Source organism: Bos indicus, chromosome 25, assembly GCF_029378745.1.
Source record: "Bos indicus isolate NIAB-ARS_2022 breed Sahiwal x Tharparkar chromosome 25, NIAB-ARS_B.indTharparkar_mat_pri_1.0, whole genome shotgun sequence".
In the NCBI taxonomy this organism is placed as follows: domain Eukaryota; kingdom Metazoa; phylum Chordata; class Mammalia; order Artiodactyla; family Bovidae; genus Bos; species Bos indicus.
The window spans coordinates 27,306,810-27,324,444 of NC_091784.1; the positions used below are offsets into that span (position 1 = coordinate 27,306,810).

General features: G+C 56.9%; 3 protein-coding genes across 8 annotated transcripts; 2 read left to right on the forward strand and 1 right to left on the reverse strand.

Annotated features, from left to right (window-relative positions):
- The first annotated feature begins 373 nt into the window (after positions 1 to 373).
- DOC2A (double C2 domain alpha) lies at positions 374 to 6,314 on the forward strand. 4 transcript variants are annotated; one of them, XM_070779895.1, is made up of 12 exons: positions 374 to 537; positions 840 to 955; positions 1,640 to 1,917; positions 2,278 to 2,357; positions 2,654 to 2,728; positions 2,843 to 2,952; positions 4,446 to 4,572; positions 4,654 to 4,713; positions 4,784 to 4,947; positions 5,089 to 5,170; positions 5,256 to 5,352; positions 5,443 to 6,314. In XM_070779895.1, exons 3-12 carry the CDS (start codon positions 1,653 to 1,655, stop codon positions 5,586 to 5,588), a joined length of 1,206 nt encoding a protein of 401 aa, XP_070635996.1. In that variant the 5' UTR covers positions 374 to 537; positions 840 to 955; positions 1,640 to 1,652; the 3' UTR covers positions 5,589 to 6,314. The 4 variants fall into 4 exon arrangements, with proteins under 4 accessions (XP_070635996.1, XP_070635998.1, XP_070635997.1 ...); XM_070779897.1 differs by having other exon boundaries at positions 1,644 to 1,917; XM_070779896.1 differs by lacking the exon at positions 840 to 955.
- Positions 5,967 to 13,752, reverse strand: INO80E (INO80 complex subunit E). 3 transcript variants are annotated; one of them, XM_070779903.1, is made up of 8 exons: positions 13,609 to 13,752; positions 13,381 to 13,451; positions 13,149 to 13,201; positions 10,608 to 10,686; positions 10,404 to 10,515; positions 9,910 to 10,026; positions 7,151 to 7,243; positions 6,422 to 6,595 (listed from the first exon to the last, which is right to left on the reverse strand). In XM_070779903.1, the coding sequence occupies exons 1-7, from the start codon at positions 13,687 to 13,689 to the stop codon at positions 7,172 to 7,174; spliced, it is 585 nt and encodes a 194-aa protein (XP_070636004.1). In that variant the 5' UTR covers positions 13,690 to 13,752; the 3' UTR covers positions 6,422 to 6,595; positions 7,151 to 7,171. The 3 variants fall into 3 exon arrangements, with proteins under 3 accessions (XP_070636002.1, XP_070636003.1, XP_070636004.1); XM_070779901.1 differs by lacking the exon at positions 7,151 to 7,243 and having other exon boundaries at positions 5,967 to 6,595; XM_070779902.1 differs by lacking the exons at positions 7,151 to 7,243; positions 9,910 to 10,026 and having other exon boundaries at positions 5,967 to 6,595.
- Positions 13,753 to 14,330: 578 nt separating this feature from the next.
- On the forward strand, positions 14,331 to 17,246 carry HIRIP3 (HIRA interacting protein 3). The gene is made up of 7 exons (XM_019987946.2): positions 14,331 to 14,464; positions 14,542 to 14,662; positions 14,779 to 14,893; positions 15,341 to 16,326; positions 16,427 to 16,595; positions 16,678 to 16,776; positions 16,863 to 17,246. The coding sequence occupies exons 1-7, from the start codon at positions 14,400 to 14,402 to the stop codon at positions 17,024 to 17,026; spliced, it is 1,719 nt and encodes a 572-aa protein (XP_019843505.2). The 5' UTR covers positions 14,331 to 14,399; the 3' UTR covers positions 17,027 to 17,246.
- Positions 17,247 to 17,635: the final 389 nt, after the last annotated feature.

The window sequence follows — 17,635 nt, forward strand, 5'->3', positions numbered from 1 at the left end:
AAGTGGGAAGGTGAGAGAAAGTGGATTCCCAAAGGAAATGCCAGCCCTAAGAAGCGGACATGGATCCTCGGGAGCTGGGTTGGGTCCAAGGAAAGAAGCCTGACCAGTCAAAGGATAGAAGCGTGAGGTGAGCCATAGCCTCGGGCCTCAAACTGTGAGGTTTCTCAGCCGGCGGCCGGGACGCGAGATCGCAAACCAGTGACCGCAGGCGGATCAGATCCCCTTCCCCAGCCCGCTCCTGGGTCATTGCGGTTCTCTAAGCCCCGCCCCACAGGCCCCGCCCCTACGGATATTGATAGGGGAGGCTAGACACCCTGCCCCCTCCTCTGCAGGGGAGGGGCGTGAGGACTGGAGTGGTGCGGGTGGGGGGGCACTGGTAGGATGATCCGGCGTCGCCATGGCAACTAGGCCGGTGGTCTGCCCTGGGCTCGGGTCTCCAGGGAGGAGTTGGGGAACACCGGGCTGTTCTCGCTGAGGGTTCCTGGTGGCGCAGGTTGTCCGTGTGTTTGCAAGCGTGTGTCTGCGAAGTTCTCCGGGGTAAGTGTGCCAGCGCGTGTCTGGGTTTGTGCATGACTGTGAGCGTGCGCACGTGGGCACAGGCGTGTGCGCGGGAGTGTCCGTGCAAGATGCGTGTGCCAGCCTGCCCGTGAGTGTGTGTGCACCCGGGTGCGTTCCTTAAGTGTGCCCGGGCGGGCGCCGGCGGGAGAGTCCCGCCCCCTCCCCAGCCTCCGGCCGCCCCTCCCCGCCCCCCGCCGCCCGCGCTGGCTGCCTCCTAGCTTCCACCTCGCTCACCCCCTCCTCCCCGCACTTTCTCCGGCTCTCCCTCCCGCTCGGCTCAGACTGCCGGACTCGGCGCTCTTCTCGCCGGCCGCCCTGGGAATCGCCGGCCGCCACCGCCCAGCCCGCACCCGCTGGCCCCCCAGTGCTTGGGCACCTGTTGGAGGCGCACAGATAGGTGCTGGGGGCTGGGCTGCCGGGGACGAGAGGGTGAGGGTGAGCGTGTGTGTGTCAGCCTGTGTGTGCCTCCGGGGGGTATTCGGCTCTCCGGAGGCTGCAATTCCTGGCTCCGCTGGAGATCCGATCTCAGGAGGAAGCATCTGAGGTGGGGGTCCCCACCTTGGGCCGCAGGGGATGGGGGACCAACCAGCAGGCAGACCCTGAGGTTGAATGAAGGGACTGTGGGAAGTGAGAACCTAAAGGGCGGGTGACACCCAGACCAGACCAGCGCCTGGTGCAGAAGGATGGCCAGAGCCTCAGAGAGGGAGAGGAGGGGGCCTACGGGGGCCGCTTGAGGGGTCGGCAGGGCCCAGAGCAGACAGAAGCCCAGAATGAGGGGCAGGAGCTGGGACAAGGACAGGGGACAGTCTAGAGGTAGGTGGGCAAGGCTGTGCTGGAGCCAGCACCTCTCTTCAGGGAGTGGCTGCCAGCCTGGCCCCTGGGGGAGCACAGCTCAGGGTCTGGAGGTCCCAGGCCTCCTTGCTGCCCCTCGGCTGGCACAGGCTGCCCTCTCCCTCAGTGCCCAGGAAGAGAGGCCAGTGAGGGCCCTCAGACCCCGGTGGTTGCTGCCTGGCCCTCAGCCAGCAGATGGGAGGTTTGAGGACTCAGCCAGCCCAGGGCTCACGCTCTCTCCCTCCCCAAGCTAGGGGTGCTTCATGAGGGGCCGCAGGGGCGACCGCATGGCCATCAACATCCAGGAGCACATGGCCATCAACGTGTGCCCGGGGCCCATCCGGCCCATCCGCCAGATCTCCGACTACTTCCCCCGCCGGGGACCCGGCCTCGAAGGGGGTGGCGGGGGCTTCGGAGAGGCCCCTGCTCATCTGGCCCCCCTGGCCCTGGCCCCCCCGGCGGCCCTCCTTGGGGCCACCACGCCCGAGGAGGGAGCCGAGGTGGACAGCTACGACTCGGATGATACCAGTGAGTCTGGGGGCTTGAAGGGCCCAGGGCACTCCTGGGGGCCTCCAGGCTGGTGGGAAGGGCCTGGGCTCTGCTGGGGGTGGGGAGGCGGCGGGCACTGCTGCCACAGCTGCAGTCGGAGTGGAGATTACAGCTTCAGCGAGGCTCAATATTCAATATTTCTGCTGAGACACTCAACCACCCACACAGCCCCAGTTGCAGCCCAGCCAGGGACCCAGACGCGCACAGGCTCGCGGGCTGACAGCCACAGACATGCACACACCTTCACAGCTGGTGCACAGACCGGGGCTGCCCGCCCGTCTCACACACACCTTGTCTTTGCGCACTCACTCAGGTGAGCTCTTCCCTCTCTTCCTCCAGCCGCCCTGGGCACGCTGGAGTTTGACCTTCTCTACGACCAGGCTTCCTGCACTCTGCACTGTAGTATCCTCAGGGCTAAGGTGGGTGCTTCCTGCCTCCCCCTGCTGGCCTCCTATCCTGAGAGGGGCGGGTTTCCATTCTCCCTTCCCTCGTGTCCGACTCTTTGCACCCCATGGACTCTAAAGTCTATGGAATTCTCCAGGTCAGAGTACTGGAGTAGCCTTTCCCTTCTCCACTCCCTTCCCTTCCCCAGGCCTAATTCCTGCTCCTCCCCTCCAGCCCCTAAGTGTCCACGCTGTAGAGAGACAGAGAGGGAGAGGGTAGGTGGGTTGGCAGGCCTGGAGCTCACAGCCGTCTCCCCTCTCATCCTCCCCAGGGCCTCAAGCCCATGGATTTCAATGGCCTGGCTGACCCCTATGTCAAGCTGCACCTGCTGCCTGGAGCCTGCAAGGTACTGGCTGGCCTCTCCCCTCCCCTAGTCCCCCAGCTTGTGGGTTCCCAACCTTCTCCAGCCTCTGTGAGTCTGGAGGACACGTACTGTGAATCCTTCATCCCCTCACCTAAGGCCAATAAACTAAAAACTAAGACTCAGAGGAACACGCTGAATCCCGTGTGGAACGAGGACCTGACGTATAGCGGGATCACGGTTGATGACATCACGCACAAGGTGCTCAGGTGAGGGGTCCATCCTCCTCGGTCCCGAGCATTCCAGCTCAGCACCTCCTTGGGGACAGCTGTCATTGGAACCTTCTTTGGTTGGTTGACCCACCTCCCCTTAAGCCCTCAGATGCTCCAGAACCATCAGTGATTCCCCACCCCCTTCAGAAACAGGCCAAAATGTTTCCCTGACTTTCCTGCCACCCCCCTCCCCCAAATATCTCCTACTGCTCCTCCGTGGACTGCCCTCTTGTGAGGGTTCTTCACTCCTGACCTTTGTCTGCTGTGCCTCTTCCTGCCTCCTCTCTCTGCTGGCCTGAACCCCACTCATCATCCAAGGCTCTGCCTCCTCTTGCAGTCTTTCCCTGGACACTGGGATGCCTTCTCAGTGTCCTGACTCAAGTCAGACCTATGCAGCCCGTTGTTGCCAGTGTCTCCCTCGTCTCTAAGGAGTGAGGTCTCAAGGGACAGGAATGGGAATGAGGTTCAGGGAGGTTAAGTGCTCAAGGTCATGCTGTGGCTATGTGGCAGAGCTGGGAACTGAACATTCCTACAGGATAGAGCTGCTCAAAAGCATCACAGCTGAAGACAGGGCAGGGGGCTGCAGAGGGGGATGGATGGAAGTAAAAGCAGTATATTTTTGTTAAGTTATTTGGTTCTGTCAGGTCTCAGGGGAACTTAGTTGCAGCATGTGGGATCCAGTTCCCTGACCAGGGATGGAACCCAGGCCCCCTGAGTTGGGAGCATGGAGTCTTAGCCACCGGACCACCAGAGAAGTCCCAAAGCAGTATCTTTTAATTCCTGGGCTCATGAGTATCTTTAGGCTGGCTCCTGCTCCACAGAATAAAGGACAAGGGCTCTGCGGGGGAGGGGTGGGCTCCTGGTCCAACTGCGCAAGGCTCCTCCAGGCCCTTCTGGCTCTGACGTCCTGGTCTCGTGACCCATATTCACCAGTGCACACCATGTGCACGTTCAGTTGGATCCTGTCCCCAGGCCCTGAATGGAGGCAGTTATGTGTGTGTAGGGCGGAGGGGGCAATGTTCCCAAGATTTGTGAGGGTTTCCTCAGCAAGCTGAGCAGGTCCTGATGGGCAGGGGCAGCCTGAGCAGCTGGAAAGCAAGGGGCTGAGGCACAGGCAAATCAAAGCACTCTCCTCAAGCTCCAGGGCTGGTGCTGGAGACAGCTGTTTTACAAGTGAGGGGTTTGGTGACTCAGACAATAAAGGATCTGCCTGTAATGCAGGAGACCCAGGTTCAACCCTTGGGTTGGCAAGATCCCCCAGAGGAGGAAATGGCAACCCACTCCAGTATTCTTGCCTGGGAAATCCTATGGACAGAGGAACCTGGAGGGCTACAGTCCATGGGGTCGCAGAGTAGGACACAACTGAACAACAGTATTGAGGGCAGAGCTGGGACCAGTCTCGGGTGCTCAGAATTCAGTTGGGGACCTTTCCCACCTCAGAGTGGGGCTCAGGTACCCCAGGGGGCCTTGACCCTGCAGTTCCCCACCAGGATCTCTGTCTGTGATGAAGACAAGCTGAGCCACAACGAGTTCATCGGGGAGATCCGAGTACCCCTCCGCCGCCTCAAGCCTTCACAGAAGAAGCATTTTAACATCTGCCTTGAGCGCCAGGTTCCGGTCTGTGTGGGGCAGTGGGGTACCACGGCAAGGGGGCTCAGGGGAGACCAGGTTTCCAGAACTTTCTCTCCGCCCCCTCAGCTGGCTTCACCCTCTTCCATGTCTGCGGCACTGAGGGGCATCTCCTGTTACCTGAAGGAGGTGAGCCACCCGCGGGGGACTTGTGGTGGGAGGTGATGGGGGTGCCACTGACCCCCGTGTCTGCCCACAGCTGGAGCAGGCGGAGCAGGGGCCGGGGCTGCTGGAAGAGCGTGGGCGCATCCTGCTGAGCCTCAGCTACAGCTCTCGGCGCCGTGGGCTGCTGGTGGGCATCTTGCGCTGCGCCCACCTGGCTGCCATGGACGTCAACGGCTACTCCGACCCCTATGTCAAGACGTGAGCTCCTGCCCTGTCCTGAGGCCTGTCCTCCCCTCCCCAGGGACCTGCCCCCAGCCCCATCCTCCTCTGGGGTCTGGCCTGTCCCTGACCTACCTGCCCCCCACCCCCCCCACTCCCATTCCCCCCGCTCCTTGGCAGGTACCTGAGGCCAGATGTGGATAAGAAATCCAAGCATAAAACACGCGTAAAGAAGAAGACTCTCAACCCGGAATTTAATGAGGTGAATGGGACCGAGACCAGAAATTGAGGGGGGAGCTGGGGCTGGGGACAGCGCCTCATGGAAGGTGTGACCTGCCCTGTCTCAGGAGTTCTTCTATGATATGGAGCTCTCCACTCTGGCCACCAAGACTCTGGAAGTCACAGTCTGGGACTATGACATCGGCAAATCCAACGACTTCATCGGTAAGGAAGGAGCCTGCCGGGTGGTGCCCGATGGAGGGCAGCCTAGCAGCCAGCCAGGCCCTGATCTTGCCTGCCTCTGCTGCTCCCCAGGTGGCGTGTCCCTGGGGCCAGGCGCCCGGGGAGAGGCCCGGAAGCACTGGAGCGACTGTCTGCAGCAGCCGGACGCGGCCCTGGAGCGCTGGCACACTCTGACCAGCCAGCTGCCCCCCGCGGCTGGGGCTCTGCCCTCAGCCTGAGCGGCCCCCTTGGGGCCAGGTCCAGTACCCAACCTTCGCACGAGTGTATTGCACGTTTACACGGGGTGGATGCCCCACCCCGCACTACCTGTCTTATTTCGTGAGAGTCTCCGTGACCGTGGGTCTGTCTTCTTGTGAGGGACTGTGGAGATCTATATTCACATATGCAAACTTCCTTCTGCCTGACTCGCTACAACCTGCAAATATGCAAACCACCCATCCTGAGCACACCTGCGGGAGGGTCCAACAGAGCCCCGGCCCGGCTGCTGCTTCTCTCTCCTGCCTCTCCAGGCTGCCCGTTCCCCTCCCCTACAGGAGGAGGTCGGATTAGGTGGGGTTTGGAGGAGAACGTTTCCAAAAAAAGAAAAGGACAAAAAACAAAGAGCCACTTCTTTAATACACAATCTTCATTTAAAAAACCACACACATACACATACACACACACACACACACACACACACACACACACAATACCTAGCCCTGTACAGCTGCCCTTTTAAGCGGGGGGCCACCGCAGGATCTCTGCCTCTCTGAGAGGTGACAGACGGCCCTGGCCACTCCTTTAAATAACTGTCCTCTGGATCGGGGTAGGATGTGAGGGCAGGACCCCTGCCCTCCCTGGAGAGGGCCCACCTTCTGGGGGACATTCGTGCATGTTTACGCCTTTTCTGATTGTGTCCGTGGCCGCAGCATGGCAACTGGGCATCAATAAACTTCTCTGCGGAAGCTGGGGGCTTGTGTGTGCTGGCTCCAAGGGGGCTGGGCAGGGGGTTGGGCAGAGGGGCTCACTCCGGGATGTCGATCACCAGGTCATCGTCCCCGTCCAGGGCATCATCCCCGCTACCCGCGTCGCTGAACATCTGCCGAGGGACGGCACTCAGGATCGTAGGGGGGGGCATCTTGGGTGGGGGTAGGGGGGCCAAGGCTGCCCCCACCCCAGCCCCAGAGCCCCGGCCTGGGAAGGTCAGCGGCCCTCCCACAGGGCAGTCGGGGGGTCCCACCGCCATCTGCAGCAGGGGGAGAAACACAGGGAGGGCTTATCAGGGAGGCACTGGGAGTTCCAGGGGGCTGGCACTGCCCCTTAAGACAGTTCTAAGGGCCAGGGAAGGGGGCAAAGGCTCATTCAAGGGGCAGTGGACACACCAGGTCAGCCAAGGCTGGAGTCAGGGAACCTGCCCCACCTCAGCCCCTTCAGAGCCTCAAATCAGCAAGTGCCTGGGGGTGAGGGGTGGTGATGGAGGTGGTGATGAGGGTGGTGGTGGAGGGGTCTCACAGGAAACCAGGAAGGAAAGGCTGGGCCTGGCCCTGGCCAGTAAGGCACCGTGGCTGCCCCTGTAGTAGCAGTAAGAGCCAGACAGGAGCCTGTCTGCCCGCCTCTGGGCACCTGAGTTATTGCTGGCCTCCTCTCCCTCCTCCTCTTGAGGGGCTCACTGGTGCGGTGCAGGGTGTCCAAGGTCTTCACCCCCCCGCCATTTGAGGCTTCTACCTCTTATGTCTGGGACGGGCCCCTCTTTGGGATCCCCGCAGCCACTGGCCTGGGCCAGGCCCTCCTCTCAGCTCACCTGGGCTATGGGACCAGCCTCCTAACTGGAATCCCTGCCTTCAGCCTCTCCCAGATCCAGCTCGTCCTCCGCACTGCAGCCAGAGTGAGCTCTCTAAAACACAGACCTGAGTGTGTCACTCCTCTACTTGAGGGCCTCGGGGGACAGGCAGCACCTGAGAACAGGCTGGTCCCTCCACCTGGAGTGCCTTTTTCTATGGGTCAGAAGTCCGGCTTTGTGCTGAGGCTGGGAAGCGGCCTCTGTCCAGCTCAACCCTCCAGCTGCCCCCCTGCCCCAGGTCCTTCTGAATCCTCCCCAGAGCTCTGGGGGCCTCATGCTTTCATGCTTTGCCCGTGGGCACAAACTGAACACCTACTATGTGTGAGGTGACTTCCACTAATGACCTCTGGCCATTCAGACCACCCTGGAATGGAGGAGAGGTCATCAGCCAGAGGAAACGGAGGCTTGGAGTGGAGGTCTGAAGGCACAGGCCTCCCAGGTTCCCACCGGGCAGTGTCCAGTCTGGCCCCAGGGTGGGGACGGGGCAGTGGTCTTCACGGTGGCACTTCTGATTGCTTTAACTCATTCGGGCCCCAGGGGCCTACTCTCTGCTTCTCAAGGCATCCCTCCCACTCACTGCTGTTCCTGGGGTGGCATGGAAGGCCAGAGGGGATCTGTACCTCAGGGGACAGGAGTCTGCCAGGACCAGTGCCCTTGCACGCAGTATCAGGCACCCATGTGCACACACGGGACTGAGAAAGCCAGCGGCATGGCTGGCCCCTCCTCTGGCCACAGCCTCTCGAGTTCCTACCTAAGTCCCCTCTGCTTGGATTCACCCCATGGCCTCCTCAGCGTGACCCACAGCACCAAATGTTTATCTGTGGCCTGCCAGGGGCCAGGCACTGGGCTAAGTGTCTTCTCTCTGTTGACTCATTTTATCCTCACAGGGACCCCACTGAACAGAGAAGCAAGCAGAGGTTCCCAGAGTCAAACAATCCACCAAAGTCACACAGCGCATGCGTGGATGAGGCCCAGGCTCCTGACTGACCTGCTTCAGTCTTCACAGCATTCCCTCTCCTCCTCAGATCTGCCCCTCCTGTCTCCTCACACCACACATCCAGAAACTTCACTCTCCTTGCAGAATATCCAGCTGTCTACGACCCACGCCCCCATCTTCTTTCTGATGTTCTTCCCTCTCACCACTCAAGCTTCAGCCCAAACAACACTTTCACCAGGCCCCTGCCTCCTTTTCACCATTGCCTCAGCCTGAATACCCAAATCTCGTTCACCCTGGACTCAGATGTTACCTGTTCTTTGAGGCCTTCCCTGATATACCCTCTCCCCCATGCAGTGATCCATCTGGGCCCCTCTGCCCTGCATGTCTAGAACGTAGCTTCCTGACACACCTCTGCTTCAGGACCCAGAACCTCAGAGCCTCGAACTGCCAAGCCCACACCACGCCTCCACCCTCTGCTCCAGGTTTCAACGGCTTGAGCCCTCTCCACCAGCCCACCCCACACGCCAGAAGCAAAAACCCTGCTGAGGAGAGTGAAACGGAAGCTGGGCACTCATTTTCCAGGCTCAAAGGCCAAGGTCATACAGAAGTAAGTGGCAGGGCTGGGCTTCAAACTCCAGAACCCACACTCCTAACTACCACAGGCATGGCTCCCATTTCACTTCTGGCTCCAGAGCCTCAAATCTACAGTCTACCCAATGGAGAGCCATCAGACCAGTCCCTATATCACTTTGGCTCAGAGCTGGAAGGGCCCTGTGCCTTCCATGTCCTCATCTCTCCTGGCACTCAGGGTGCCAGCCTCTTCTCTCCATCTACCTCCCTGCCCATGACTTCCAAATACGCACCCCATGTGGCCCAGGCTCACACTACCCAGTTGTCCCGTCCGCATTTCCAGACAGCATCTCAACATATCCAAAGCCAAACTCACCTTCCCTCCCAAACCTGCTCCTCCCACAATCCTCCCTGACTCAGCAGGGCCACTCCACTTCTTCAGCTGCTCAGGCCAAACCGCCTGGAGTCACGTCCTTGCCCCTCAGATACTGCTCTGACTTGCATTCTGGTCACTCTTTCTCACTTTCCTCTGACCACACTGGCTTGCTTCCTAAATGAAACACCTCCCAGACAGCCAAAGGGCTGCTGCTCATTCCCTTTTAAATTTCTGACCACCCAACTGTAAGATGGATTCTTTACCTGAATCCATTTTTCTACACTGTTATCTAATTATCTTGCTTATTTTCCACCTATCCCTTCAAGAAAGTGGGCTCTGAGAAGGCAAGGATTTTTGTTGTGTTCACTACTGTATCTGCAGCACCTAGAATAGTGCTTGGTACACAGGAGGCGCTCCACATTCTTGCTGATTACATGTGGCCTATCACTCCCTTCATACACACACAATCTGAGACCTAGAGGGTCAAGGTCACATGGTTTTTAAGGGGTGCAGCCTTGACTTCATTCTAGATTCCACAACTCCATCCCTCCTCGGTGGCACCCTGGGATCACAGAATACCTGTAAAAAGGAGCTTGGCCCCCAGCAGTCTTTACTCTGCATCCCCCGAGGCTGGGCTTGACCGGACTGGTATTGCAGGAGCCAGGACTTTTGGGACCCACCCCTCAGCACCCAGCCCTGGGCTGGGCCCCTGGGAGCAGTCCCACATGAGTCCTTCATAGTTCTAGGCCAGGCCCCCAGCCTAGAGCCATCTTGAGCCTCCCTCAGATGGCTGTCCTGCCGTTCTGGCCCCTCCCTAGCGTCCCCCAAACAGGGTACCTTGAGTTTCCGGGGCAGGCGGGGCCGTTTCTCCCGCTTGGGCCTCAGGGGGCTGGGCTCGGGCAGCTGCAGGGCCAGGTAGTCAGAAGGGAATGGGGGGTAGGTGGGGGAAGCCAGCTGCAGGCAGGAGTGAGGGGATGGAGATGGGAAATGGAGTGGATGGGGTGGGGGTGGAGGGAAGAAATGCAAACAGGAGGAAGAATGGAAAAACAAGAGATGGTGATGAGTATGGCTCCTGAGAACAGACAGGAGGGGACAGCAGCAGGACTGTGTCCTGGAGTCTGCTCTCCTCAGTCACGCCTGTCCCCCATTCCTACACCAGAGAGGAGCGGGCAGCCCCAACTCACACCCCTCCGAGGGACGCCTGCTGGCCAGCCCCAGACAGATGTCCTTGGTGCTGGGCTGGCTTCACCCTGAGGCCCAGCCCCTCTGCCCAAATGATGCCCACCTTTTCCCAGGCATCGGACCATCTCCCACCCTTGACCCCAACTCACCGAGCTCAGGTATGGGGAGGGGGCCCTTGAGGCCTGAAGGGGAAACCCTGTTGAAGGAGGCAAGGAGAGGCTGGAGGGGGAGGGAGCACCCCCCAGCGGAGGGCTTCTTTTCCTGGAGAAAGGACAGGAGAGCGGGTCAGAGGCAGAGAGGTGGCCTGTAGCCTCCCCACTTCCCACCTCCTAAAGAATGATGACTTGTCTCACCTCTTAGGGGCAGGTGTGTCTGACAACTTGGGTGTCCCCTCTGTCTCACTGTTGTCTGAAGATGCAGTGGCGTCAGAGTCTGTCGAGGGGAAGGGCTGGTCAGTAGGGAAGTTGGGGGGGTTCCCTATCTACCCCAGAGAGGTGTAATCTCAACTCTACAGAAGGGCTCTGGGAACCTGAAGGGCACACAGGTGTTATTGTGGAGAGGCCCGCAGCTTCCCCAGCTTCTTAAAATGCCCTTTACACCCTAATTCCTGGCTGGGCACCTCCATGCTAACCCATTGTCAAGTATTTCCTATGTGCCAGGTTCTGAACAGGTGCTTGACATCTGCTGCCTCTCATTGTCTTCAGAAGTATTCCAGGAGGAAGAGGAGAGTGTCACCTCTGCTTTCCAGATGCAGTCCCTGAGGCTTGGAAATGAAGGTGTGGGGCTGGAGCTTGTACCCAGGTCTCCGGCTCCTGACCATTTTATGCTCTTATTTGCTTCTGAGCTGTCTAGCACTTACCTCTACTCCACTCCCCACATCCAGGCTCCTGGTAACGTGCACCTTAAATATTACCTTCACCTACTGCTCCCCATTCCAACTGACACCAGGCCAGGCCACCACCATGTCAAAGCCACCTGCTCAGGACTCTCACCACTCCTGCCAGTCTGTCCTCCCCAACCCCAGCATGACCCAAAATGTAAAACTGATCACATCCTTACTGAGCTCTGCCAGCATTTGAAATGCTTCTTATTATGGCCTCAACTTACCTTTCTGGTCTCCCAACCACACTGTATTCACATCACACCAACCTGTTTTCTCAAAGCTGAAAGTCATTCCCCAGGTTGGGTCTCTATCAAGAAGGCCCATGGTTCACTTAACAAGTAACTACTTACAGGTGAAATATACTATTCCCACTTGCTCTGCTCAGATATCCTTTAAGCAGCAGATTAAATGCCACCTCTCTGAGAAGTCTCCCAGAATCCCTCAGGCCCAGCTGATGGCTGATTCTTCCGTAACTCTCTATTCTCAATAGTCAGGGCCCTCCTTGCTGTGCCAGGCAGTGTCATGTGTGGGTGTCTCCCTCACCACACTGTGGGCTTCTCTGAGGTATAAAGGTGGCTTATATCTCTGGCTCTTGCTTCTCAGATATATCCCACTCTGACCATGAACATGCTGGGTTCCCTCATGCTGCCTATCCTGAAGTCTCCCTCGACAGGATGTTAACTGAGAAGTCTCCCTCAACAGGATGTTAACTGAAAGACCTCCAGGAAGGAACAGGAAGGCAATGAGAAACTAGAATAAAAGCGGAATGTTTTGCCACGAGGTACATGGGCTGGCCCGATTCTACTTCTCTGACCTCATCTACTGTTCTCCTAAAATATGTAAATGAATGGGTGCTGCATGTTTGAGCAAGGTATTATTTACAAAAACAAGCAACCTGGCTGGCTGTTTGCGGATCCCTGCTCTAGACACCATGGAAACGTGACTGCACGTGACTTGGCTAATGACAAAAAACAGGGCCACAAAGGCCAACCTTAGGGCTTTTTCAAACGGTGGGTATCATACCTAATAGTGGATCACAAACTTAACACTTTTGAGGAAAAAAAAAAAAATCAGTCTAAAAAGTATCAGAACTGTATATGGGCATCTTACTGTTGTTTTATTCAATTGTCTCATAAGGAAGTATGTAAGGGTCCATCATGATGTAAAATACATTACTAATTGTCAAGAGTGCTCAAAAAGTTTGAGAATACTGCTTTTTAGGCTTCAGCTCTTCAAACAATCTGGTACAGTCTTACCTCAGAGAATTTGCATTTGTGACTCCCTCTGCTAGGAAATCTCTCACTCATCTTCACAAGATAGGTTTCTTCCTATCTAGGTCCCAGCACAAACATTACTTCCTGAAAAGACTCTCTCTTGAAATGTTTCCTGCCATCTGCTTTTGTATGCTCTATAAACTAAGCATGGCTTTTATATTTTTAACTTGTTGGTTAGGGAAAAAGACAAATCCAAAGAAAAATATCTCATGATGTGAAAATTTTATGAAATTCAAATTTCAGTGCTTATAAAGTTTTATTGAAACATAGCCGTGTTCACTTATTTATACAACACCTATAGCTGTTTCGGAACTACCACCGCAAAGCTGAGTAGGTGCAATAAAAATGGTATGTTCTGCAAAGCCTAAAATACTTATTACTTGTTCCTTCACAGAAAAAGCTTATCAACCCCCGCTCTATTCCAATGACTACCACTTAACCCTGATTTTATTCCCTTCCAATCTAAAATTCTAATATATTTCTTTGCTTATTTATTCCTGGCAACTAGAATACAAACTCCAAGAAGTTTCGTCTCTCTTGGTTACCACTGCATCCCGTGTGCAAAGCTCAGTGTCTGAAACACAGTAGATACTCAGTAATACTTCAGTGAAAGAAGAGCAGAGGAAGAGGACCAGCAACTAGGCTGCCCTGGCCTCCAAGGCCTAAAGGGAGGGCCCAGGAAACTTGCTGGAGTGCCAGGAGCATGTCCTCCACCAATTTTTCATGACCTTGCTCACCAGAAGAGTCTTCATCCACGTTCTCGTACTGCAGAAGTCGGTCTAGGAGGAAACTGAGGGAAGAGACCAGGAGAACAAGAGTGGTTATTCCCATCTCTGCAGTGTCCTCCGGGCCCTCGCCTCATCTAGCCGGCCTCATGCATTTGTGGCCCACTCCAGGATGGGGTCCGAACGCAGAGCCACAGGAGCCACATCACCCTCTGGCTTCCCTCCTTCCCCCAACGTGTCTCACCTCTTGTCCCGGGACACTTTCAGCAATTTCCTCTGCGCCTTCCTCAGTTCCTCCTGGAAGCACTCGTGTTCCTGTACCACGGGCAAGATGCTCGCTGAGCCAACCACAGTAGTAAATTGGGCCTGGAAGCCGACCACAACTCACCCTGCTCCCTTTACACACAGGTAAACTGAAGACCTACCGGCGCCAGGCCTCAACCCCCCCCCACCTTCCCACCCCGGCACTCACGTAGATAAGGAATTTGAGTTTTCGCTTCAGATTCCGGTATTTCTTCTTGTAGTCCACTTCACCGTCTGCCGGTCCGTTCATGACCGGCTCCGGGAGAAGCGCCTCAGCTGTAGTCCGGAGTCCCGCTACGCCGAGCCGGTTCAGCCTGGCCTCTCCCGCCTCAACTTCCGGGGACTCCGCAGGGCTGGGTCCGCTGGCACTACAACTCCCGGCGTGCTCCGCGCTCAGGGATCTTAACTACACGACCTGCTCTCCGGAGCAAAACCAAGAAAGGAACGTTGCTTCCAGGCGAAAGATGGCGCCGAATCGAAGCGTGATGTCACAAAGATGGAGGACGCTGGAGGGCGCCCTTAACTGATTCGAAATGTGCTTAGCGATTTGAAGTCACAAGAAGACATTCCCCCCTGAGATTCCTAGTCTTCAGGCGAGGACGCCCTTTTTCGTCTGTCTTTCAAAGTCACAGAGGCCTAGTTGTTGCCCGCGACCACGAACGGAGGGAGCGTCGCGGTTTGATTACGTTACTCAAAGGTGTAGCCGGCTCCGAATAGGTTTCTAACGAGAACTTTAAAAAGCGATTCCTTCTAAGAAAAGGAAGGGGCCACGAGACCCTCCAACTGCCCGGCAAAAACAAGTTTTGTCTGGCAAATTCAGCCCAAGCGGCGCGCTACCGGCCCGCAACGGTGTCCTGCCTCACGGCGTCACGGCACTGGGCGTGCGCAACCTCCTGTCAAACGCTTGGACGGAGGCCGGGAAGAAAAAAGGCGGGAGCCGCCAATATCAGGTGGAGCAAAATGGCGCGGGAGAATGAGATGCAGGAGTTCACCCGTAGCTTCTTCCAAGGCCACCCGGACCTCAGGTGCACCGGAGGTTGGAGTTGGGGTTGGAAAGGGCAGGGGCGGGACAAGGACTCCGTCTTGACACGTGTTTCCGCAGCACGCTTACGCACTCCATCGTGCGGCGGCGATTCTTGGCTCACGCGGGCCGCGACCACCTGGAACCTGAGGAGAAGCAGGCACTGAAGCGGCTGGTGGAGGAGGAGCTGCTGAAGATGCAGGTGTGGGCGTGACCCTGGGCCGCCGCGGGCGGGGGTAGTGGCCAAGGAGGAGGGGCCTAAGAGGGGTGCGGCAGAACCTTCCTTGGCGTACGTTTGGCTCTCTTGACCACACACAGGTGGATGAAGCGAGTGCGAAGCAAGAGAGGCTCCACGTTGGCAAAAAGGCGAAAAGGTCTCCTGCTCCTTGCCGTGACCCAGAGAGAAAAAGGTTCCGTTTCAATTCAGAGTCAGGTTAGTGCCTTCTGAATAGTTGGTTCATTCAAAAAGTATTTATTGGACATGTTACGTTTCCCGCGTAGCTCAGTCAGTAAAGAATCTGCCTGCAGTGCTGGAGACCTGGGTTCAATTCCTGGGTCGGGAAGAACCCTTGGAGAAGGAAATGGCAACCCTCTCCAGTATTCTTGCTTGGAAAATCCCATGAACAGAGGAGCCTAGCAGGCTACAGTCCATATGTCCCAAGAGTCGGACACGACTTGGTGCTATCTTTTTTACGTCCCAAGAACTTAGATAAGGGCGCGTGGCCCAGGAGTCAAGAACCAGAAACACGGTAAACCGAGAGCTTTTTCCTACTGCCCTTCCTTCCATCCATCAAAGCAGGATTCGAGGCAACCTGTCCCAAGTGGAGGGGGAAGGGACAGAAAGAACCCGTCCCAACCTTCTCTTTTCTCCACTTTTCAGAGCCCAGCTCTGCAGCCTCCAGTCCAGACCGCCTCAACCCCTCAGCAAAGAATGGGATGGCAGCAGATGTCACTCCAGCCGAGGATGAGAGTCCAAATCAAGCCTCAAAGAAAGCAACTGAGAGCAGTGATGATGAACAGCAGAGGGACCTGACTGCAAAGATCAGATTAGAGAAGGAGGTGGTGAAGGAGAGCAGTGAGGAGGAGGAGGAGGGCTCTGCCAGAAAGAGAAAGGTCTGGAAAGAAGAAAGCAGTGAGGAGGAGGAGGAGGAGGGAAAGGAGTCCAAGGGCAGGACTAGGAAGAAGCCTGGGACAAAGACCAAGCAGGCACCAGGCAAGGCCTCAGGCAGTAGGAAGCAGGCTAAGGAGGAGAGTGAGGACAGTGAGGAGGACCCTGCCCAGGGGCGGGGAAAGAAAGGCGCTAAGAGCCACCAGGGAAGTGCAAAGGAGAGTGAGGAGGAGGAGGAGACAGTAACCAAGAATAAAGAGAACAGAGAGGAAGAAGAGGATTGGAAACCCACAGACCAGAGCAGTGGAGGGAAAAGGTCAGTTCGGGAGGAGAGGAGCTGTAAGCAGAAAAGCAGGGCAGCACGACTGCTGGGAGAGCGGGGGGACAGAGAGGAACAGAAGGAAAAAGCCGCAGCAAGCAGTGGCGATAGCAGTGAGGAAGATGAAGTGCCCCTAGTACAGAGGAAGCGCAAAGACAGGACCCAGGGGAAGGATGGGAAAAGGCAGAGTGGAAGCAGCGAGGAGGATGGAGAAGACAGCCCGAGGAAAGTGAAGCCAACTACTGGCAAGACAGCCAAAGAGGGCAGTATCAGTGGTGAGGCAAGTGACTCGGAGAAGGAAGTGAGTGATAGCGAGGCAGAGGGGAGCCCCAAGAAGGAGAGGAAGAACCGGTCTTCCAAGAAGAGCTCCAAGAAAGGCAGGACACGAAGTCCCTCCTCCTCTTCCATAGATGGCAGTCCAGAACATAAAGGCAGGAAGGTAAGGGTTGAAGATGGGTGGGAGGCCACCCTCAGGGAAGAGGCAGACCCTGACTCCAGCCCAGAAGGCTTGGCCTTCAGCTGCTGTCTTCCATTGCCAGGCTGGCTCTGGTCGCTCTGGTGAGGACCACCCCGCTGTGAGGAGGCTCAAGCGCTACATCCGGGCCTGTGGCGCCCATCGAAACTACAAGAAGCTGCTGGGTTCCTGCCGCTCACGCAAGGAACGCCTGAGTGTTCTCCGGGCAGAGCTGGAAGCCCTGGGCATGAAGGGTGAGGCTGGCTGTGCCCTGGGGGCTGCAGAGAGGGGACTTGGCTGCCGGGGAGGGAGGATCATGAGCTGCTTCTGCTCCAGGTAACCCTTCCTTAGAGAAGTGTCGGGCCCTGAAAGAGCAGCGCGAAGAGGCAGCCGAGGTGGCTTCTTTGGACATTACCAACATCATCAGCAGTTCAGGTGAGGGGCTTCCTTCTACTCCCCAGGATCAGGTGGGACGCAGACTTTGTCCAGCAACTCCTCTGCTGCTTTCTCCTGCCCTGTAGGCCGGCCACGCAGACGCACAGCCTGGAACCCTTCAGGAGAAACAGCCCCACCAGGGGAGCTATACCGCAGGATCCTCGACTCAGACGAAGAGCGGCCCCACCCCCCGCCCCCAGACTGGTCACATCTGCGGGGCATCATCAGCAGCGATGGCGAGAGCAACTGAGCTCCCCCAACCCTAGGAGGGACTTTCCTCTGGTAGAAAGCATATACAGCATTCCTCTCACCACAGCCCCCAGCTCTGCCTACGGAGCAGAAGCAGCTTTCTTCAGAGGACCCGCAGCCCCCACGGACACAACCTGTTGGGATTCTACTTCTCAGTCTCACATTCTCAATTTAAGGTGTTTACAGGGATTTAAAGACTCAATAAAGGAGTGTTTGAATCACCTTGTCAAAACTGGTCCCCACTCTTAACCCCTGTCCAGGAAGCTGAGGAGCAGCCAACTGTCCCCTGGTCTGATTCCCTTTCTCTGATTTTCCAAAAATCCCAGCCTCCAGACCCTACCATCCAGTCTTGACTCGAGGAGTGTGACTGCTTCCTCCAGCCTGATCAGTGGGCCCCTCTGACCACCCTGCTTTTTAGCTGTCTGATAACCTAACGCCTTGCTGGGAGGAGGATCTGAATAACTGGCCTTAAGAAGAATGTGAAACAAGAATGAAAGGACTGGGGAACAGCTGTTGTTTATGTCTTTCTTCTCCCTCCTGGAAACAGCCACTTAGTTCATGGGCTGACTTTCAGTCTTTAAAGGGGTGGGTACAAGATCTAAACCTGACC